The sequence below is a fragment of the Carcharhinus amblyrhynchos genome, chromosome 12 (assembly GCF_965287045.1).
Source record: "Carcharhinus amblyrhynchos chromosome 12, sCarAmb.v2.hapA, whole genome shotgun sequence".
Lineage (NCBI taxonomy): Eukaryota > Metazoa > Chordata > Chondrichthyes > Carcharhiniformes > Carcharhinidae > Carcharhinus > Carcharhinus amblyrhynchos.
Genome location: NC_137335.1, coordinates 40,736,988 through 40,757,771, shown reverse-complemented (window position 1 = coordinate 40,757,771; position 20,784 = coordinate 40,736,988). Strand labels below are relative to the sequence as shown.

The following is a 20,784-nucleotide window of genomic DNA, read 5'->3' as shown; positions in this document are numbered from 1 at the left end:
TGTTAGTTGTTCTGATTTGACTGCATGAGCGGAAAATGATGTGCTGTGTGCACACAACTCTCCAAGGTGAGTTGCTCACGGAGCAGCATAAAGTTGGAAAGTTACTCCCGAAATTCCCAGAAAATCACAAAGCAAAACACCAAAAAAGTAATTTCCAAAAGTAGTTTCACGACACTTACCGAAACACTGATCTCCTTGCCTTTGATAGCCCGGCCTGCAGCGACACCTGAATGAACCTCGTGTGTTTATACAGGTTAGTTCCTGATCACAGTTGTGGGTCCGTAATGCACATTCATCGATATCTGTTTTAAAGCAAACAAAGAACACTTTGGTTGTAAAACAAGCTCTAAGACATGCATTCCTTTGGTGCCTTTAATAACCACCGTACATGGGGTGGCACCGTAGCACAGTGGTGAGCACTGCTGCCTCACAGCGCCAGGAACCTGGGTTCAATTCCGGCCTTGGGTCACTGTCTGTTAAGTTTGCATGTTCTCCCCTTGTCTGTGTGGGTTTCCTCTGGGTGCTTTGGTTTCCTGCCACATTTCAAAGATGTGCAGGTTAGGTTGAATGGCCACGCTAAATTGACCCTAATGTCAGGAGAATTAGCAGGGTAAATCAAGTTTACAGGAGTAGGACCTGGGTGGGATTGTAGTCAGTAGAGACTTGATGGACCAAATGGCCTCTTTCTGGATTGTAAGGATTCTAACATGAATACATTTCTAAATGTTTAACAGCCAAAGAAGCATTTACAAAGTGTAGTAACTGCTGAATGTAGGAAACAACACGTACACAATAAACTCCCAGAAAGAACAGTGAGTTAATGATCAGACAATCTGCTATTGTGATAGTGATTGAGCGATAAATGTTGGCTAGGACTCTGTGTTACTTCCTCTTCTCTTTCTCGGAACAGTGCTTTGAGTTCTTTTATGTCCACCTGAAGGGCTGACAGGGCCTTAGATTGATGTCTCACCCTAAAGAGTGCAGCACTCCCTCAACACTGCACTGGAGAGCTTCACAACATGGACAGCAGCGGGTCAATAAGGCATTCCTTACTGTTTTCTCAAAAGCAATTATTGATGGGCAATGAATGCCAGCTTTACATCCAATGTCCAAATGAAAAAGACTTGATTAATCATGGCTGTTTGGTAGGGTGGCCTTTGACACTGGAGGAAGAAGGGAGCAATATGGAAGACAGTAAAAAAAAGGCAAACTGCATCTGTAGGTGTAGGACGCTATGCAGGTGCACTTGTCCTCGCTGAATTTCTTGGATAAATAATGCATGAGGCACTTTTTCTTCAACGAGGAGGTTGTTACTCAGCTATACCATCTGCTGCAACTAGTACCTGAACCATGAAGCAAGGCATGGACACTACTGCTACTTTTCTGTGGCTATTAAAGTCACCATGACCCGATTCTTTTATGTCATAGGGACCTTACGGGTTGCAACAGATTGATCCACACTTGAATCCCTGGAGATATTGCCACCTCCTCCTGTTTTTGAGCAATACCTCAATGTAGATTTTCCTCCAGGCCATCCAGTCAAGGCAGGAGGTCCTGTTTCCTAGTGGTGGCAGTAGGAGACCCTCCTGTCTAACCAAGGTGGCTTGAGTGGAGATTGCAGTGGAGATTAGTAGCCATGGGTCCATAAGTCAAACTGGGTCCAATGCCACAAAAAGGTCAATGACCTCCTGCATTCCGCAAAGGTAAATGGCACTGCAAAGTGGTACTGAAGATGGCATCAAGCGATGTAAATGAGAATATGCCAGGTAGCAGTTTGGGGCCTTGGCATCAGCACCAGATGAAGCACATGGACTGAATGTGTGGGTGCAGTTTATGCTGTGAAAGTTGTATCAGTTGCAGGGGGTGATGTTAACTGTCATAGGCCTACAAACTCTTAAAGGAATCCTACTTTTATCCTTATTATTGCTCACAAATCAGGTGTCTTTAATCATAATGTGGAGTGGCCCGACCGCGAAATTCAACCTTTCTTTAGAATTTTTCTTGCTGTGCTAGCTGGAGGACAGGAAGGATTTCCAGATGAGTCATCAAAGGGAAGCTTGCCCCTTTGTGAAAAAGGGTGACACAAGGCACAACTCCCTGGAGAGGCAGAACCTTACAGACCTCCATGAAGAGGAAGACTTGATCGAGGTTGTGATTGAGCCTTAAAGTTGGCATTTGATTCCAGCTGAAGAAAAATTGTTTCGCTGGTTTGAAAGTTGAAAGTTAACAGCAATACATGTGTGTGCACTTGCACACCAACCCTGGATGTCTGTAATTGGGCATCATGCAATTGATTTGAGCTAAAATGACCTGATGTCATCTGGTGTAAAAACTCACGGGGTGAAATTAGCATTCTGCAGTAATGCAGTATTGAAAATAGGGAACAAATAGCCCGCTTTACACCTCTTTCGAGTGAAAAGCCAAGCAGGGCGTCTATTTACTATAGCCCACTGCCCTCTTCCTCTTACTTGGGTGATGAGAAAGCTTTATAACTTTATCTTGCATTTTGAAGGGATGCCTACACGCTTTATGAGAATGCATGAGTTCCAAAGAATCTCATTAAAAGCTCATTTTGGACTTGGCCTGAAGAAATGTTTTTCTTTGTCTTTGAGAAAGATGGAGCTTTTGGCCATTGTTTCCTTGGCAGATTCTTTTACATCCTCTCCATCGATTCCCAGATCCCACAGGTAGTGAGTGTATTATACATTGAGTGTGCTTAACCACTTACTGCCAGGAATGGTGGCCTGGTGCCACGTTTGCCAAGCTCTCCACACACAGCTGCATTTTTGTTTAGCCACACCTCAAACTTAGGTTTAGGTCTTGTACTAATGTTTTGCATGTACTTAGAATTAGACCTGTGCCTCCATAGTTAAACTTGAAAGAGGCGGAAATAAACCAGGGACCCAGGTTTGAATCCCAGCTTGGGTTACTGTTTGTATGGAGTTTGCACATTCTCCCCATGTCTGCGTGGGTTTCCTCCAGGTGCTCCGGTTTCCTCCCACAGTCCAAAGATGTGCAGGTTAGGTGGATTGGCTATGCCAAATTTCCCCTTAGTTCAGGAGGACTAGTTAGAGTAAATGTATGGTGTTATGGGGATAGGGCCGAGGTAGGATTGTGGTCAGTGCAGACTCAATGGGCTGCATGGCCTCCTGCTGCACTGTAGGGATTCTATGACTCTAAACGTTTTTCCTCATAAGCAGGCATTTAGCTATAAGTAAAATATTGATTTGATTGAGATGTAACTGCTAAAATTCCACATCCTTCATCAAACTTGTTTGCTGTTCAAAGGCAATGCTGCCTGACCCACTATGATGGCTATCCAAGTAAACTGGATTGGAAATTTTGGGTTGGCACTACACTGCACCACTGACATTTAAGTTATCCCAACAAAGTGGCAGAAATCTCTTAACTGCATCACGAACGTCAACCTCTAAATTACACAAGAAATACACTATTTGAGTTTTGTGAATTCCTGAAAAACAAAACCACTGACTGAGTCACTCTCCATAATTCCAGTTGTGCTGCCAAAAGTCACTTGGTGGCTTATGTTTCAGTAAATCACTGAGTCATGATTACTTTAGGACAATATATAATGTATTCAGCATTGGTTATCAGGTTTTAAATTGTTTTTTATTCACTACAGATTTACTTTCAGCAGTTAATCGGAGCTGTAAAGATGTCAGACAGTGGTTATTGATATAAGGCCCTGTGGTACAGACACTAAGCGGGGAGTTCTCCTGTCCCGCCTGCCACTGGAATTATAGCGGGCAAGGGGCAGACCATGGAAAGGTCTGTGGACCTTGGGCAGGATTTTCCGGTTTCTTGCCTCTCACATGATTAATTTCCTTGCCATGGACACTCTCCAAGACATTTACTGATAATCTTCTGATTCTAAAATCACGAATAAAAATTCAAAGAAGGTAAGTCTGTGCGAAAGATTTCCTTGATCTCCCAACTTGACCTCACGATACCTCAAGTCATCAATTTAACATTACATTCTACATTCTGAACTTTAACAATGCTCATTCGACAGTGAACATTTTCAATGCCCAACAGGACATGAGCAATTGTGTCCCATGAACATTTATGTCTCTATTTAATCTTTAAAAGCTTCAACCCTGTTCTTGGACAGATAATTATCTACCTCTCCTTCTAAAGAATAAATTGACATAGTTCAAACTAGTTTTTCTGGAAGTATTTTCTATAGCTCGAATATGATCTGGGATAAACCTTTGAAATTTCTATATGAGTTTGAGACTTGTTAACTTTGGGTATGTAAAAATCATGGGTGAGATTCTCCAGCCCCCCAGCTGTATGTTTCCTGCCGATGGAAGGTGAGATTCTCTGTTCCTGCCACAGTCAATGGGAATTCCTACTGACACCACTCCACGCTGGGGACAAACCCATGTTTGCTGCTAGCGGGATCAGGCAAACCCACCGGCATGAATGCCCAGAGAATTCCAGCCAACATGCTGGTGGGACCGGACAATCCTGCTGGCATGAATGGCCGGAGGATAAATGTCAGATGGGATGATGCAGTTTTCTATCAGACAGCCAGATGCTCTGATGATGAAGTCGGTTTTCAACTCACATCTGGGTGTAAAACTGGTATTGCAGTTTGGTTGCCCATTATAGAAACCACTCGATCCACAAAACCAGCTTTAGGTGACAAGGTTACCCACATGTGGCATTCCGCGATGTGATGAAATCACCTCTGTGTATGAGAAGCAGCAAGCTGTGTTGCAGTTTCCATAGCGGAATAAAAAAAGTCATTTCTGAGCCCATAAGTGTGTATGAAAGAAAATAACTTTACATTTCAGTACGCTGTCATTGGTCCAACATAAAACATTCTGGCATATGGTTTAGCTTTATTTTTTGATGTCTGGCATCATGCTAAGTTGCACATTCAATTCTGAATGGCTAAAGTTTATATCAGGAGCAGCGTTTATTTCTGAGATGCTGAGAAGATGGATGGGTGAAATAAATTAAAATCATGCCTGCGTGTTTCGTGATTATGTTGCTTGCTGGAAAATCATCAGCAACAGTTTACAAATTAGTGTTAAGTTTTCCAATTGCATAGCTACGTGTATTTTCCATATTGTGTCAGAAAACAGTGGCATGGAACTACATTGGTGCATTGAGTGAAAGAACTGTGTTGTGTTATTGGAAGGTGTTCGCTAATCTTTTGGATTTTCCAGGGTATGGTGCTGGATACTGGCAAGTAGGTCAACATGGTCCTGCCCCAGCGCATTGATTTCTTCTTGTATCAGGTTTATTGTACCTCCCATTTTTCAGTCTCTTCCCACCTACACCTACCTCCCATTTTCCAGTCTCTTCCCACCTAAATTTACAACCCTTCTAATTCTTTCCGCCGCTTTATCAGTTTCCAGTTTCCTGGTCCTAACTGTCGCTTTTTCACCAAGGATGTCCAGTCTCTCTACATTTCCATCACCCAGCAGGGCAGTCTGACAGCTTCCTGCTTCCTCCTTGAATGGAACAACCAATCCCCATCACCACCACCGTCTTGTTGCCACGTTGAACAATTTCTCTTTTCACTCGGTTCACTTCTCTAAATAAAAGGTCTTCCCTCTGCAAACCTGCATATGCCTAGCTACACCTGACTTCTTGTGGGAAATGTGGGATACTTTTTGTTCCAGTCCTACCCAGGTCCCTTCCCCCAGTTCTTATTTGGTATAATGAAAATATATTGATGTTATTTTCCTGCTCTTGACCCAAACGGGAAAATTTAATCAAATTTGCTTCTGATTTCCACCCTTCATTGGTCCACCTCTGACTTTCGTTCCCTTCTTTGACTTCTCTGTCTCCAGTTCTAGGGATAGGCAGATAGCCAATATTCACCATAAATGCAGTGAGTCTCCAAACTGCCTCAGCTACACTTCCTCACACTCACTCCTTGTAAGGATTCTATACAGTTCACCCAGTCTCTCCATCTCTGTCACGTCTATTCCGATCAGAATGGTTATAGCACAGAAGGATTCCAGTCATGTCGATGTGAGCTCTCTGATGGAATAATTTATGTAGTACCATTCCCCTGCCTTCTTCCAGTAGCCCTGCATATTATTCCTTTTCAGATAATAATCCAATTCGCTCTTCAGATTGAATCTGCCTCCACCACACTGTCAGGCAGTATGTTCCAGATCCCCACTATTTGTTGCATGAGAAAGCTAATTCTCATGTCTCCAGTGCTTCTTTTGCCAATTACTTTAAATCTGCCCCTTCTACTTCTCAATCCTTTCACTAATAGGAACAGTGTTCCCCTATTTACTCTGTCCAGGGCCTTCATGATTCTGAATGCCTTGATCAAATCTTCTCTCCACCTCCTTCCTGAGGAAACAGACCCAACTTCTCCAATCTCTCTATGTAACTGAAGTTCCTGGTCCCCGGAACCATTTTCCTGAGGCTTTTTCTACTCTCTCCCTAACTCCTTCACATCCTTCCTAAAGAGCAGCACCTGAAGCTGAATACAATACTCCAGTTGAGGCTGAACCAGGGTTCTGCATAAGTTTAACATAATCTCCTTGCTTTTGTACTCTGCCCCTAATAATAAAACCTAGGGTGCCGTAAGCTTTACTAACTGCTCTCTCAACCTATCCACCACCTTCAGTGATTTATGCACGTAAACACTCAGGTCCCTCTACTCCTGCACCTCCTTTAAAATTGTACCCTTTATTTTATATTGTCTGTCCACATTCTTCCCACCAAAGTGAATCGCTTATCATCTCTTTACATTAAGTTTTATCTGCCACTTGTCTGCCCATTTCACCAATTTATACCTATGTTCCATAATAATATCTCCAAAAGTGGTTCTCAAGACCATTATATAACAAAGTATGGCACTAACCCACAAAGGAGGATATTAAGTCAATGACCAAAAGCTTGGTCAAAGAGATAGGTTTTAACAGGACTTGGTATGGGTTAAGATATGGTTAAGAAGCATTTTGGACGAAGGAGAAAAATTAGGTAGCAAGGCAGAGAGATATAGGGAAGGTATTTCAGAGCTTACAGCATGGGCAACTGAAGTCATGGTGACAAGGGTGGAGTGATTAAAATTGTGGATGCTTAAGAGACCGAAACCAGAGGAATACAAAGATCTAAAATGATTGTGAGGTTGGAGGTGATTATAGAGGTAGGAAGGGGCAAAGACATTTGAAAAGAAGGATGAAAAATTTAAATCCAAGACATTGCTTGAATAAGAACCAAGGTAGTTCACTGTGCAAAAGGGTAATAAGTAAGCAGGACTTGGTATGGGTTAAGACATGTTTAAGCAAAGTTTTGGATAACCTCATGTTTATGATGGGTAACCAGCCCGGAATGGTCAACTTTAGAAATAACAAAAGTATAAATAAGAGTCTCAGCAGCAAATGTGCTGGGACAGGGGTGAAGTTAGGTGATTTTACTCAGGCGGAAATAGCTGACCCTTAGTGATGGAGCGAATATGAAGTCAGAGTGGGGTCAATATGACACCAAGGTTGTATGGAACTAAGAGTAGGAAAGCGAATTCGGAGCAAGTATCAACATCAATGGCTTGAGTCTTCCCAAAATTTAGTTGGAGGAAATTACTGCTCATCCAGTACTGGATGTCAGATAACTAGTTTAGCAACAACCTCTTGGTTGGCACCATTGCAATATTGTAATCTACTGGAATACAGAATGTCTAAATGCTGTGACAGCAAACATGTCCTTAGAGCACTGGCACCTGCTGCCATGATAGCAGCAATCTGAGCCGACATGATACCAAACATGGATCCTATGACCTGAGTCTGAGTTTCGCTGCAGGAGTGAGTCATTGGGTGGCTTCTTCCTGTGCTGTAGTGGAAGCTGAGGATAAGGATAACTGGACATCTCATCATAGGTGGTCCATTAGCGGTGCAGTGGTGTTGGCTGCCGCTGCCACATCGGAAAGAGCTCCGCGCAAACTCCTTGTTAAGTTGAAGTTGGCTCCTCCATGCTCCTTTTCAGTAGCAACAGACTACCTGGCAGCCCACTATTGTGCCGAGCATTTCTGTGAGCATACACATCGGCCTTTCACTTTATCACAATTCTGTTCTGAGTCCTCTGTGGCAGAATGTGTGTGTGACCTTGCTCTCTGGTGAGCTGGCACAAAATTGATCTTTTTGTCTGGCCTGGTAGTCGTGCACGTATCTGGTAATTCACTATATGCTGATCCTGACTCTTAACTACCTTGGTAGCTGTGTGTTGAATCAGTATCTGAGCTGATGACTTGGCCAGTGTCTGGAAAAGAGTTGGTGCTTGCTTATCAGAGGTCAGGTGGAGCTGCCATCCTTCCTCATGAGTCTGCCGTGACTGATCAGATGGCAATTTTTGGAGGTCTGAAAGTGGACACGAAAAAGAGGAGTGTTGGGTAAAGGAATTGAGGGCGGCTGGAAAGCAGAAGAATCATTGTCGCCCAATCTTCAGCTTGCACCTCAGAAAGCAGGATGACGGTGAGCTGAAATTTGAGTAGGGAATAATATGGAACATAATGCCATCCTAAGTGCTCTCAGAGGTGCTGGATACAATGGCCTCAGTCACTGCTGGCTCCATGATGTGGAATACCATCTCCTCCAAAGGGCTCAGGTGTGACTTTCCCCTGTAGTTTTACTCTGTTTCCTCCTCCACCTCATCCTGCAGAAGAGAGAGAAAAATGTCAGTGAGTATGTTGCAATATGTTTGGGCAGTGTGGCTGCTACAGCGGAATAGCTATATATAGTTGGAAGCAGTGAGAGGTCAGGGTGAGCTAAGCAGCATCGCTAAATGTGAGGGTCAGATGGAGTATCTGAATATGAGACCCGGGACTTGGTTGTGAGAGATTGCTGATGAGCGAGTGATGGGTGTTTGGTGCAGTGAGCAGGCTGGTGGTGTAGCGGGTTAAGAGATGTTCTTTGAACACGTATTCACTGACCTTATCCAGCTGTGTGAGTGACCTTCCGCAGCATTACTGCTACCCCATCCTTAGGACCAGGCTCTGGGAATTGACTTTGCTGGCTATTTGCTCCAATTCCTTTCTCATGGCATGCCTCACGGGCCTCCTGATCCCTGCAGCAACATTGTGTCTCTTTTCCTTTCCATCTCTTTACAAATACCTAGCACAAAATCAGAAATCCTTCTTGCTTGCCTGTTGTTCCACTTTCTGTGCTTTTGATTCTGTCCCAAGTCTGTCACAGTCTGCAGCAGCTTCCGTACAAAGAGTGTGACTCTTTGTTTACCCAGGGGCAGACTCCCTTTAGGAGATCCAGGTTAAATCTGCATCATGTTAGCACGTTACTGAGCTCCTTGTTGAGTGTGCAGCCAGTCAGCAGGATATCCTGAGCTGGGCTGCTGCCTGTTAGCATTCAGAACAGGAGGCCGCATGTGAGTGCAGCCTTGTAGCCTGCTTTGACGGAGCTGGGCGTGGGGTGATGGTTGCATGGTGACCCCAGCACCAAAATTGTTACATTACACAAAATTGTTCCAACCTGCTTCCATTGCTGTGCAAGTGGCACTCTGGAACTGATCATGGTGAGGTACAAAAGAACAACTTGCCTTCCAATTATTTCTCTGCTGCAAAGCGTCAGGCCTCAAATCATCTTTCTAAAACCGCTCAGCTAATCATCAGCACCTTGGTGGCCTGGGCAACTTTAAATAATAAGCTAAGCTTTGCTAGTTCACTGTGCAGCATACAACTGTTATCATGAGTCTAACTTGCAATAAAAAGGGAAAGATGCAGATCTTGAATCTGAATATCTTTTATATATGGTATACGCTATATATGCAAGATGAGAAATAAATAGTGATCTGAAAATCCAACCTATACTATGTTCAGCAAGTATATTAGGAAATTATTCTTAGTTTCCTAGAGAAACGTGCACAAAGCAAGAATTATGTAATTTTGGAAAGTTGCCACAACTGGAGCCTGCAGTCTGGGTAAACAAATCCTCAGAATAATGGGCAAGTGTAACATCCAGTTCACAAATCACATTTAAACTGCAGTGGATGGTGTTTGACAGGGTTCACTCTGAATATCATCAATAGCAGACCCAAGAGAAAACTTAGGGAGAAGGAAAGCGAATCTCTCACAAAGATGCACCTTTGCTTAAGTGTAAGCAATGTTCATTTTGGTTCAGATCAGTATATTTCAGCATACTTCAGTCAACAGTATGTGCAGTTTGAAAAAAAGACCTGGTGTAGCAGAGACAATAGCCAGATGTTGAAAATGTACCATTTTCAGGTTGAAAGAAGAGCTTTAGCAATTAAACAACAGCATGGAACACGTCAGAATGAGTATTTCTCTTCAAAATTGTGAGAAATTTTGGAGCAGTTGCCAGTTTTAAAAGTATGAATTATACCTCAAGGCTTTGAGAGCTTCTGGTAGAATTTGAAATATTACATGCTTCACAATTAAGGCATGGCCATTAGTAAATGCCCATTTGCAAAGATGATTAGTAAAAAGCCATCTAGGAGAAGAAAGAAGGAGGAACTAGCAGCAAATTGAGTTGAAGTTTATTTAATAGTGTCACAGGTAGGCTTACATTTACACTGCAATGAAATTACTGTGAAAATCCGGCACCTCTTCAGGTACACTGAGGGGAATTTAGCATGGGAAATGCATCTAATCAACACGTCTTTCAGACTTTGGAGGAAATCGGAGTATCTGGAGGAAACCCATACAGACATGGGGAGAACGTGCAGACTCCACACAGACAGTGACCCAAGCTGGGAATTGAACTTGGGTCCTTGGCACTGTGAGGCAGCAGTGCGACCCACTGCACCACCATGCCGCCCCATACTACAGGATCTGTCATTGGTTCATTACTGCAATGCCAGAGAAGTTCTTCCCCTCAATCACAAAACTTTCTGCATTACTGCTGTTTGTCTGGAAAACACCCATACTTGGAAAACAAATATTTCTGCAAGCACCTGAGCATTCTACATTTTACCATGTTCACCTTCATTGCTTTAACCTTAAGATGTTTGGCCAGGTATTGAGTAAAGCATGTTTACACAACCATTGGGCTGGATTTTCTGAGCTCGCTCATAGCTGGGATTCTCCAGTCTCTGGCTGAGCACCAAATTCTCCATTCTCGGCAGCAGTGGTGGGACATGAATGGCCGGAGAATTCCAGCCTGCATCTTTCCCCTCATCAGCTGTCTTCAGTTTTCATCTATTCCATGTGGATTCGAACATAAATTCCACGCCTCATTTTTCAGATCCACCCATGATTAAAGACAGCTCCAAGATATTCAGCATTTTTCAAACCACTCTCATCGCTTCCAGAGATCCACTTCCAACTCCACACATCACCAAATGTAGGCTCTCAATCACTCCTTTCAACAGAACTTACTCCATTACAGAGTTGATCGCAATTTTGCTTTATCTAAACTTTATTTCTTTCTTTCACATCTCAAGGGCACAAAACCTCTTAAGGCCGAGATTTTCTGGCCCTGCCTCTGGTAGGCATTATCATAGGAAGGACGGGAAAACTTGTACAGCCAACGGGTATCCAAATCTGCTCGTCCCGCCCGTGATGATGCTCAACGATGATGCCCACCAGCATGAGGACTGGAAAATCTCATCCTAAGATACCAACACCCCTCTAGATCCCTTTTCCCCCTCATCTTTCTCTAACTCCCTTCCTCAGCTTTGGTACATTTCTGTTATCCATTATGACCTTTTTTGACCCTGAACTATCAATCCTCAGCAAAAGTTTCAGTTCCATCTCCTTATGACCCTAACTTAATGAATTTGGAGCTCAGCATGATGCTGAGTTCTTCTTTTCCTTTGCCTTCACTTCCTCATCCACTTCTTTGGCCATGATTCTTCCTCCCATACAGTGGAACCTTCCAGAATTTTCTTTTTACCTGACCCCTTCCTTGGGTCTCTTATCCTCTCTTGATCTTTTCATTGGGGACCACTGGTGTGACATTAGCTGTCTCAACTTCTTTACATCCCTCTTTCACTCTAACTTATCATCTTCTGAGCATTCCATTTTCTCAGGCCCACCATACCGTCAGAAAACCTGCTAAAAAGATTGTTTGGTGAACTGACCATTGTCAAGTGGGGGCTGAATGTCAGCCCTCTGATATCTTGTCCAATCTTCTTTAGTCCACCGCCCCAGCACCAAATATCGACTGCAACGAACTGCATTTGTATAGTGCCTTTAACATAGTAAAATGTCCCCAGGCAGGAGTATTATCAAACAAAATATTAACGCTGAGCCACATAAACAGATATTAGGCTGATGGCTATAGTTTGGCCAAAGAGGTAGGTTGTAAAGAAGGAAAGCAAGGTCAAGAGGTGAAGCAGTTTAGGGAGGAAATTCTAGAGTTTAAGGCCTGAGTAACATAAGGTCTGGCCACCAGTGTTGGAGCTATTAAAATCAGGGGTGTTGAGGAGACCAGAATTGGAGGAATGCAGTTATCTTGCATGGTTATGGGGCTGGAAGGGATCATAGAGATAGGGAGTGTGGGTAAGAGGTCATGGACTAGTTTGAAAGCAAGGATGAGAATTTTAAAATTGAGGTGCTGTTTAACCAGGAGCCAATGCAAATCAATGGCATAGGGGTGATGGGTGAACAAGACTTAGTACAACTTAGAACAAAGACAACAGAGTTTTGTCTGACCTCATGTTTACGAAGAGTAGAATGTGGGAGATGTTGTTTTCCAGACTGCTACTAAACAATCTCTTCTGGAGATCTTGCCCCCAGTATCCTTCACACCATAGTCCCACAAATCTAAACAGCTGTTTTCTATCGCCTTCCTAAAAGCTACAAACAGGGCTGCCTTGGTAGATCCATTAGTCAGCTTGCTTGTACTCTTCAGAACAGATTTCTTCCTGTTTTGACTATTTCCTCTGAACCTTGTTCAGTCTCTTACCATCTATGTACATTATTCTGCCAATGGCCTCTGCCAGTTTAACAGTCCCAGTTCCCTAACCCTGTCTCTTTTTCACCATGAATGTCCAATCTCACTACCCCTCTGCCCACAGCAGGGAGGTCTGAGGCTTCTCCACTTCTTTGATGAACGGAAGCCAATCAGTTCCCATTCATCATCAGACTCCTCCACTTCACTGGACCTGTTTACTTTGAGCAACTTTTCCTTTGACTCGTTGTCTCCAATTAAAAGATGCCACTGTGGAAACCTTCATGGATGCTTTCTACAGGATATCTGGAACATTCTTTGTTCCAGTCCGACTCAGATAGCCTGTCTCAACTTTATAACTATAATGGCACTGATTCCTGCGTTCCCACTAATCGGAAACATTTGCCAATATTTCATTCAATTTTCACCTCTTCTTCACACGCTGAAGCTGGCCCTTCCCTTTTCTGACTTCCCTGTTTCTTTTTCTGGGGATAGGCTATTAACTAATATTCATTATAAACTCACAAACTCTCCCAGTTATCTTATCCACACAACCTTCCATCCAGCTTCCAGCAAAGACTCAATTTCATTCTCCCAGTCACATCCCTTCTGATGATGCCACCTTCCATGAAAGCACTCTTTAGCCTGAACTGAGGTTTCCCCTTCTCCATAGTTGGATAGGGTTCTTATCTGTGAGCTATGTAGATTGGGTGAACTGGCCATGCTAAATTGCCTCTTAGTGTCCAGAGAAGTGCAAATTAGAGGAGATTAGCAGGGTAAATGCATGGGGTTACAGTGGTGAGCCTGGTTAAGATGCTGTCAGAGAGTTGGTGCAGATTCGATAGGCCAAATAGCTTTCTTCTGCACTGTAGGGATTATATGATTCCATTTAATTCATTTCTGTTCACATCCCGTCTCCTATTTTCCAGGACCATAACAGATTTCCCTTGCCCTCGCCTTAAACACCTCTCTATTCAGCAGACCATTCTCCGCCACATTTGCCCTCTGAAGTAACATGCCAACAAAACACACCTTTCTTCCCTTTTCCACATCCTAAAGAGATGTTCTGTCTTTGATGCCCTGGTCTGCTCATAAAGATCCAAACACTCCTTCCAGGTGAAAGAGTGAGTGACTTGCACTTCTTTCAATTTAGTCTACTGAATGTGTGCACTCTTTACAATGTGGACTCCTCTATACTGTGAAGATCGAATGCAGGTTTGGTGATCACTTTGCTGAACACCTCCATTCAGTCCAGACATGAACTGTTGCTTCCGATTCCCTGCAGTTTTAATTCTTGTCCTGTTTCTGATATCTCTGCCCTGGACCTCAGACCTGGTTCCAATGAAACCCAATGGAATAACACCTAATCTTTTAGCTTGACACTTGCAACCTCCCAAACTCAACCTCAGTTGAACAATTCCAAGTCATGCCCATTTTTTTCAGTCAGCAGGTGTTGGTAATATTTTGATGCATTAGTAATCCAGATGCCTGGGCTAATGTGCCAGTAGAATGAAGTCAAGACCCATCATCATAGTTAGAGAATTTCAATTCAATTGAATGAAAAAGCTTAATTACGATCACCAACATACTTGGGGAGGGGGGGACGCAATTCTCCCAAAAATTTTAAATGCTGAATTGGCGGCAAAAATAGTGTAAATCACGATTGTTTTTACAGTGGGAGTTCACAATCATGAATATCATTAAAAGCTTGGGGGCCAGGGTCTATTCACACCAGAGTCTGAAAGTTCCTGGCCTCTGCACTTACGTGGTGGCCCCGATCTGTTAGCTCGATTGCTGAGAACCTCGCAGGCTGCCCCCCAGCTCCCATCATGGTCCAATTGCGGTTTGATCACAGCCCCCACAAGTACTGGCATGGTGGCCAGTGCTAAGGCGCCCTCTGGGCACGGGCACTTTGCCCCTTGGGTGGTACCAGTGGGCACAGGCTGACACTGCCAGTGTGCCCATGCTTGAGGGACACCCTGGCAGCACCACTCCCCACTACCCAATCCCCTGGCAGCCCCAATTCATCCTCCTTCACTCCCGTTAGTTCCCTGAAAGTGGGGAGCTACTCTAAACCCAGCTGAAGTGAATTTGTACTGGAGAGTTGGGAGATGCACTGAGAATTCAGCCCCAGGCCTGATAATGACCATCGGGAACTCAGGCGTGAATCCCACAAATTGGTGAACATGCCAAAAAATTAGCGGGTTGGAATGCGAGAATTGTCCCCACTGAATTGTTGTTAAAAATCCAACTAGTTTATTGATAACCCATAGGGAAGGAAATCCGCTGTCTTTACTTACCTGATCATCTGCCTGCGATTCCATAGCCGTCGGCTAATTCTTCAGTCCTCTGAAATGGCCAAGCAAGCCACAATGCAGAAAAACATGGTGGGTGTACCTAAATCGCATAGACTTTCGCGGTTTAAGAGCAATTATATATGGGCAATAAATGATGGGCTTACACTGATGCCCACATCTCAAGAAGAAATAAAAAAAAACTTTTGTCTCTTGTCCAATTGCCACCATTTCTAACTGAGCTTCCCTTTTGTTCTTTCCTCACCTCTCCCTGCCTCTGTACTTATTTAGCATCTCTTACTTCTCTCATTTTTTCGAGTTCTGTGAAATGTTATTAACCTGAGATGTTAACTTGCTTTCTTCTCAGCAAGGGATGGAAATGGACAGGAAACTACGGCACTCCACAGTACGAGGCCTAGGAGATAATATACCCAGGCCTTATCTTCAATGCCCAGTCAATCTCTTGACTGTACATGGTGGGTAACAGGTCAAACTGGGAAAGATCAGCATTTTATGCAGCACAGAGAGTGGGGAGTTGGCATTAGATGGGTAAAACAGTGAGAGCAGGGGAGGGAAATTGAGAGCAGAAGAGCCCCAAAGAACTCCTGCTCCTTCTGACCCACAAGGAAACCAACCTAAAAAGAAACTCACCTTTCTGAGCCTCTTTATGGCTACTTGTAACCTCCTCCAGTCCTAAAACCTTCTCTAGAACTCTCCATTCTTCTGACTATGGCCTTGTGTGCATCCTGTCTTTCTACATTCTATCTCTCTCTCCTTAAAGTCCCTCCATAAAGTGCATCTCTCTTACCACTTTGTCACCTACTTAATATCTGTGTCTTTGATTCAACATCTATTTTCTTCAGGTTACCCCTTGGCAAGGCACATTGGAATGATTTTTTAAAATTAAAGGCGCTATATAAATTCAGTTATTGTAGCTGACCAATTTACACTTTCGGTTTACTTTTAGTCTGAGGAAAATGTGGGGCCATTATGAATGTTATGGTGAAGCTAAATGTTTACATAAAAATATAAGGTTGATGGGGTGTGTCGGTGGGTGGGGGAGGGACAGAATTTGCCTCTGGGGGTATCTGATCTTGGGAGGGGGGGCAGCGGTGGGGTGAGAAGGGGGGATAGCGGTGGGGTGGGGGCACTGCCACTGTAAGTCCTTCAGCACATCCACTTATTGACTTACAGGTTAATGAAACAAGACCATTAGACAGAGTTAAGATACAGATTAACCATTGTCTAATTGAATAACAGAACATTCCCATGGATTTTCTTTGTTGCCAATTATACTTGCTCTTAGAATTGATCATAACTGTTGGTCAAACTTAGTACTAAGTGGAGATACGAATGCTCTGAAATTCTGTTTCTTCGAGATCGAGTCTGATGCTCTGAATGTAAGAGCAGGAGTAGCCTCTTGAACATGTTCTGTTATTCAATTAGACAATGGTTAATCTGTATCTTAACTCTGTCTAATGGTCTTGTTTCATTAATCTGTAAGTCAATAAGTGGATGTGCTGAAGGACTTACAGTGGCAGTGCCCCCACCTCCCTCAACCCAGCAGGACTCCCCCCGCCCCCCACCCTGCTATCCCCCCTTCTCACCCCACCGCTGCCCCCCCTCCCAAGGTCAGATACCCCCAGAGGCAAATGCCCTCCCCTCCCCCACCGACACACCCCAGCAACCTTAGGCACTGCCCTCCCTCCATCCCAGACCTATTGCCATGCAGAGTGGCAGCAGGACCCCTCACCCACACCAACTGCCTCTAGGCCCTGCCCACAATATGCCCTGCCTCCTTGGTACTGCCCAATATCTGGTGGGCAGTGACAAGGTGCCCCCCCGGGCATGGGCACTTTGCCCCTTGGGCAGTGCCAGGAGCACAGAGTGGCACTGCCAGGGTGCCCATGCTCATTGGACACCACCCCTCTGCCGCCTGAGGGCCCTGATCGCCCCCCTTTATTCCAGCAGGGTCTCCTGCTAGTTCCCTGAACATGGGGAGCCAGTCTGAACCCCGCTGCAATGACCCTGGCGGGGTGGGAGATTCAATCAGGACCTGTAAGGTCCTGATAATTGACTAATAAACATACTTAAAATACATGCAGGAAAGATTTAAATTACTTACCTGCCTTCTCATTGGTTTCCAGTGTGGTCTAGCCAGTGACTGTCCTCCAGCTCTGGGGGATGTGCATACATTCCCAGCACATGCACAAATCCCTGTTCAAGGCTGGGGAAGTGCATCCCCCACTGCAACCTGACAGAAAAATTTCGGGTTGCAATGGGAGAATCGTGGCCTATGATTCTTTGGAGGGCGTCTTGGCCTCCTGGTGCTGGATGACATTGCTTCTCTTCTGCATTTCCTTGACCAGACCAACATCAGAATATCTTGGGAGGCTGTTCTCTGCCCTGCCATGTTCACTCTTTATTTTGTTAATGCAGACTCTTTTCTCTCCAACCAGTTCTAGCAGCTGACCAGCCAGAATACATCACTTCTTCAAAAGGCGCAGGTTGGTCTCAAGGAAGCACTACCTGAACTCATGTAGTCCGTCATGATTTTATTCCCCCGTTAAGATGTTTAGCCTCTTGGCTTAGAGTTGGCTGCACACAACAATGACTTAAACAAGCAGGGAGCACTAAGTGGCCGGAGTACTCTGGATTTGTTTTGTGTGTAGGGGATGCTGTGGAGTGTTATGCAGGGAACCTTCCTGTTCTTTGCTACCAAATAAACCTGTTGGAACTTTAACCTGGTGCTTTGAGACTTCTTACTGTCCAACGCTGGGATTTTCACATCATTAATCCAGCAACACATCCATTTCAGCACCAATAAACATAATATGTAGTGCAGAACAAGGGTTGCAATTTATTTGTGGACCAAAGTGCACTTCTTTTTAGACTATTACTAAAGAACTTTAAACGCCTACTCCAAAGCAACAAGCTCCCAGTCAGTATTGGATTGAATGTTGGGAACATGTGTTGAATGAGAGCTGGCCTCAGAAGATTTCCTGGGATCAGTGGTTGACAAATTGAGCCTAAAATGTCCCTGTGCTCGGATCAGAAATGCTACCCATTATTTTTCTGGCCTTGCTTCTTTATTTTGTTTCACAGTAAAACTGTATCCAGTAAAATACAATCTTACAGATATAAAGGCACTATATTGCTGTATTCAAATAAAGTCCTCTGATCTGAGAATGGAGACACACTTGTGGTTAAGCCCCGTCAACCTAATATCTTGCTTAAAAAACACTGTTCGTGTTACAATTACTTGTAAACACTGCAGAGAAGGACCCGTACTTATTACAGCTCAGCATGAACACTTGTAAAAATGTAATAATGGAAACCATAGAGGTCCAGATTTTCAACAAAGCACAAATTAGCCGTTAGTCTTAATGAAAAATGAATTGTGTGTTTGATTAAACTCACATGATTATTGTTTTCAAGGTTAGCTATATAGATAAGGCAGGCAGATGCTTTTCAATAACCTATGTCAACAAGTCTCCATAGTTTAATGTTACATTAGGAGCAGGATTTTTTATGGAATGATTGCCTCTAGCATTTCACGTGTAAACGTGGAATGTTCCACAAGACAATTAAAACTCAATTCCTCCTGTAGCACATTTTGTAAAGATGATTTCAATGCTGATAAATTAGCACCGACTTTTAGATTTTCAGTTGATGTGAGATTTGTGTCGTTAGTTTAACAAATTCTGGGACAGTGATTGGTAAAAATAAAAGTTGCATTAGGAGACCAGAAATTGATCTGCTACTTTTATTTACAAGATAAACTTCACCTCTTAATGGTGAACTTTTCTATTAAAAGACAGAGTTCTTACATGTTTTTTTTGACTGAATGTTTTTCCAGTCGTAATTAGGTGTGTCAGTTGTGACTCAGTTGGTAGCATGCTTGCTGCTAAATCACAAGGCAGACTTTTGAATGGACTTGCATTAAGTTGATCTTTCTCTGCACTCTAGATATGACTGTAACATTATATTCTCTACTCTCTCCTTTCCTTCCCTATGTACAGCATGCTTTGTCTGTACACTGTGCAAGAAACAATATTTTCACGGCATACTAATATATGTGACAACAATAACTCAAATCAAATTGAATCACCCTAGGGTTGGAACAGCAAGGTCCAGGCTGACATTCCAGTGCAGTATTATGGGAGTGCTGCATGATCAAAGGAGCCATCTTTTGGATGTAAAGTTAAACTGACGCTCTTTTTGTCTGCTTAGGTGGATGTAAAAGATTATGTAGCAGTATTTTGAATAGGAGCATATACATTATCCTTGGTATCATAGCTAAATAGCTAACATTACAGAAACCAGATCAGTTCTGAAGAGTCAAATGGACTCAAGATATTAACTCTGTTTCTTTCTCCATAGATGCTGCCAGACTCCTTGGGTTTTTCCAGCATTTTCTATTTTAGTTCAGAAAACAGATTATCAGGACATTATCAACTTGTTGTCTGTGGGAGCTTGCTGTGCACAGACTTGCTGCTGCATTTCCTACATTGCAACAGTGACCAGCAGTTCAAAAAGTATTTCATTGACTGTAAAGTTCTGGTGCTTACAAAAATCACTTTATAAATGCAAGTCTCTTTTTATAAATTTCTTGATCAGACAATAACGAATACAAAATATCTCTCTTGTAATACTGAACGATCATCAATACACAATGATTCTTCTATTTATAGAAAGGAGGTAGATCAAGGAGAAAATGAATAAACCACTCTGTTCTATCGAAATCACTGCCAAAGCTGCCCAATATTGCTGAATCAACATGGAGAATAAAGATAACCTTTCTTTTCTCCACTGCCAACCACCTCCAAAAGCCCCTCTCACTGCCTGTTCCACTACAGTACGAGATGCATGTGTACTTATTTGTCACCAAGATTAAGACCATTCATTTAGCTTCCTTTGCTGTTTCCCACACTCCATCATATCATCAAGCCAAACCTCCCTGTAATAAGACCAACAACATGAATTCATATAGCATGTTTAACATAGTCAAACTCCCCAAGGTGCTTTGCAAGAGTATTATCAAATAAAATTTGACATCTAGCTGTCTAAGAAGGTATGAGGACAGAAGAGTAAAAGCTTTGTCAAAGAGAGAGAGAGAGAGACAGAGCCATTAACAATGTCAGCTGACACGAACAATCCGCACTAAATGCTGATAAATCCTACTAATTGTCCTGGCTTGAGATAATTCACATTTCTTTAACCTGTGATTAGTTCTCTCTCTCCATGCACACTGTTTGTACCTGTAAAGACTCACTTTCCAACCATTCTTCACATTCCAATCTGTATTTATTTTGCAATTGTATCTTTGCCTGTATATGTCATGTTTATGAACCTACCTCCACTCACTTGATGAAGGAGCAGCACTCCGAAAGCTCGTGATTCCAAAAGAATTTTTACCTGATGTCATGAGACTTCTTAGTGAGCTAGCATAAGAATCTGGAAGGCAAGTCAGTAATTTAGGGGGAATAGGGTCAAGAAGTTGGGTCTCATGAGAAACATGATCTTACAGAGGACATGGGAAGATGGAATCAAGATAAAATGCAATTTTAGGATGAAGGTAGGGGAAAAAATAGAGCTTGGCAGTAAATTAGGGGAAGGCAGGGGAAACAGCA

General features: G+C 43.3%; 1 protein-coding gene across 2 annotated transcripts in view; it reads right to left on the bottom strand.

The window, feature by feature from the left end:
• The window catches only part of LOC145350927 (EGF-containing fibulin-like extracellular matrix protein 1), a 103,079-nt gene that overhangs the window by 24,730 nt on the left and 57,565 nt on the right, over nt 1–20,784 (bottom strand). For both annotated transcript variants that reach the window (XM_080200400.1, XM_080200401.1), the window contains exon 5: nt 180–302. In XM_080200400.1, the coding sequence (XP_080056526.1) occupies nt 180–302 (123 nt within the window). The remainder of the gene's footprint in view (nt 1–179; nt 303–20,784) is intronic.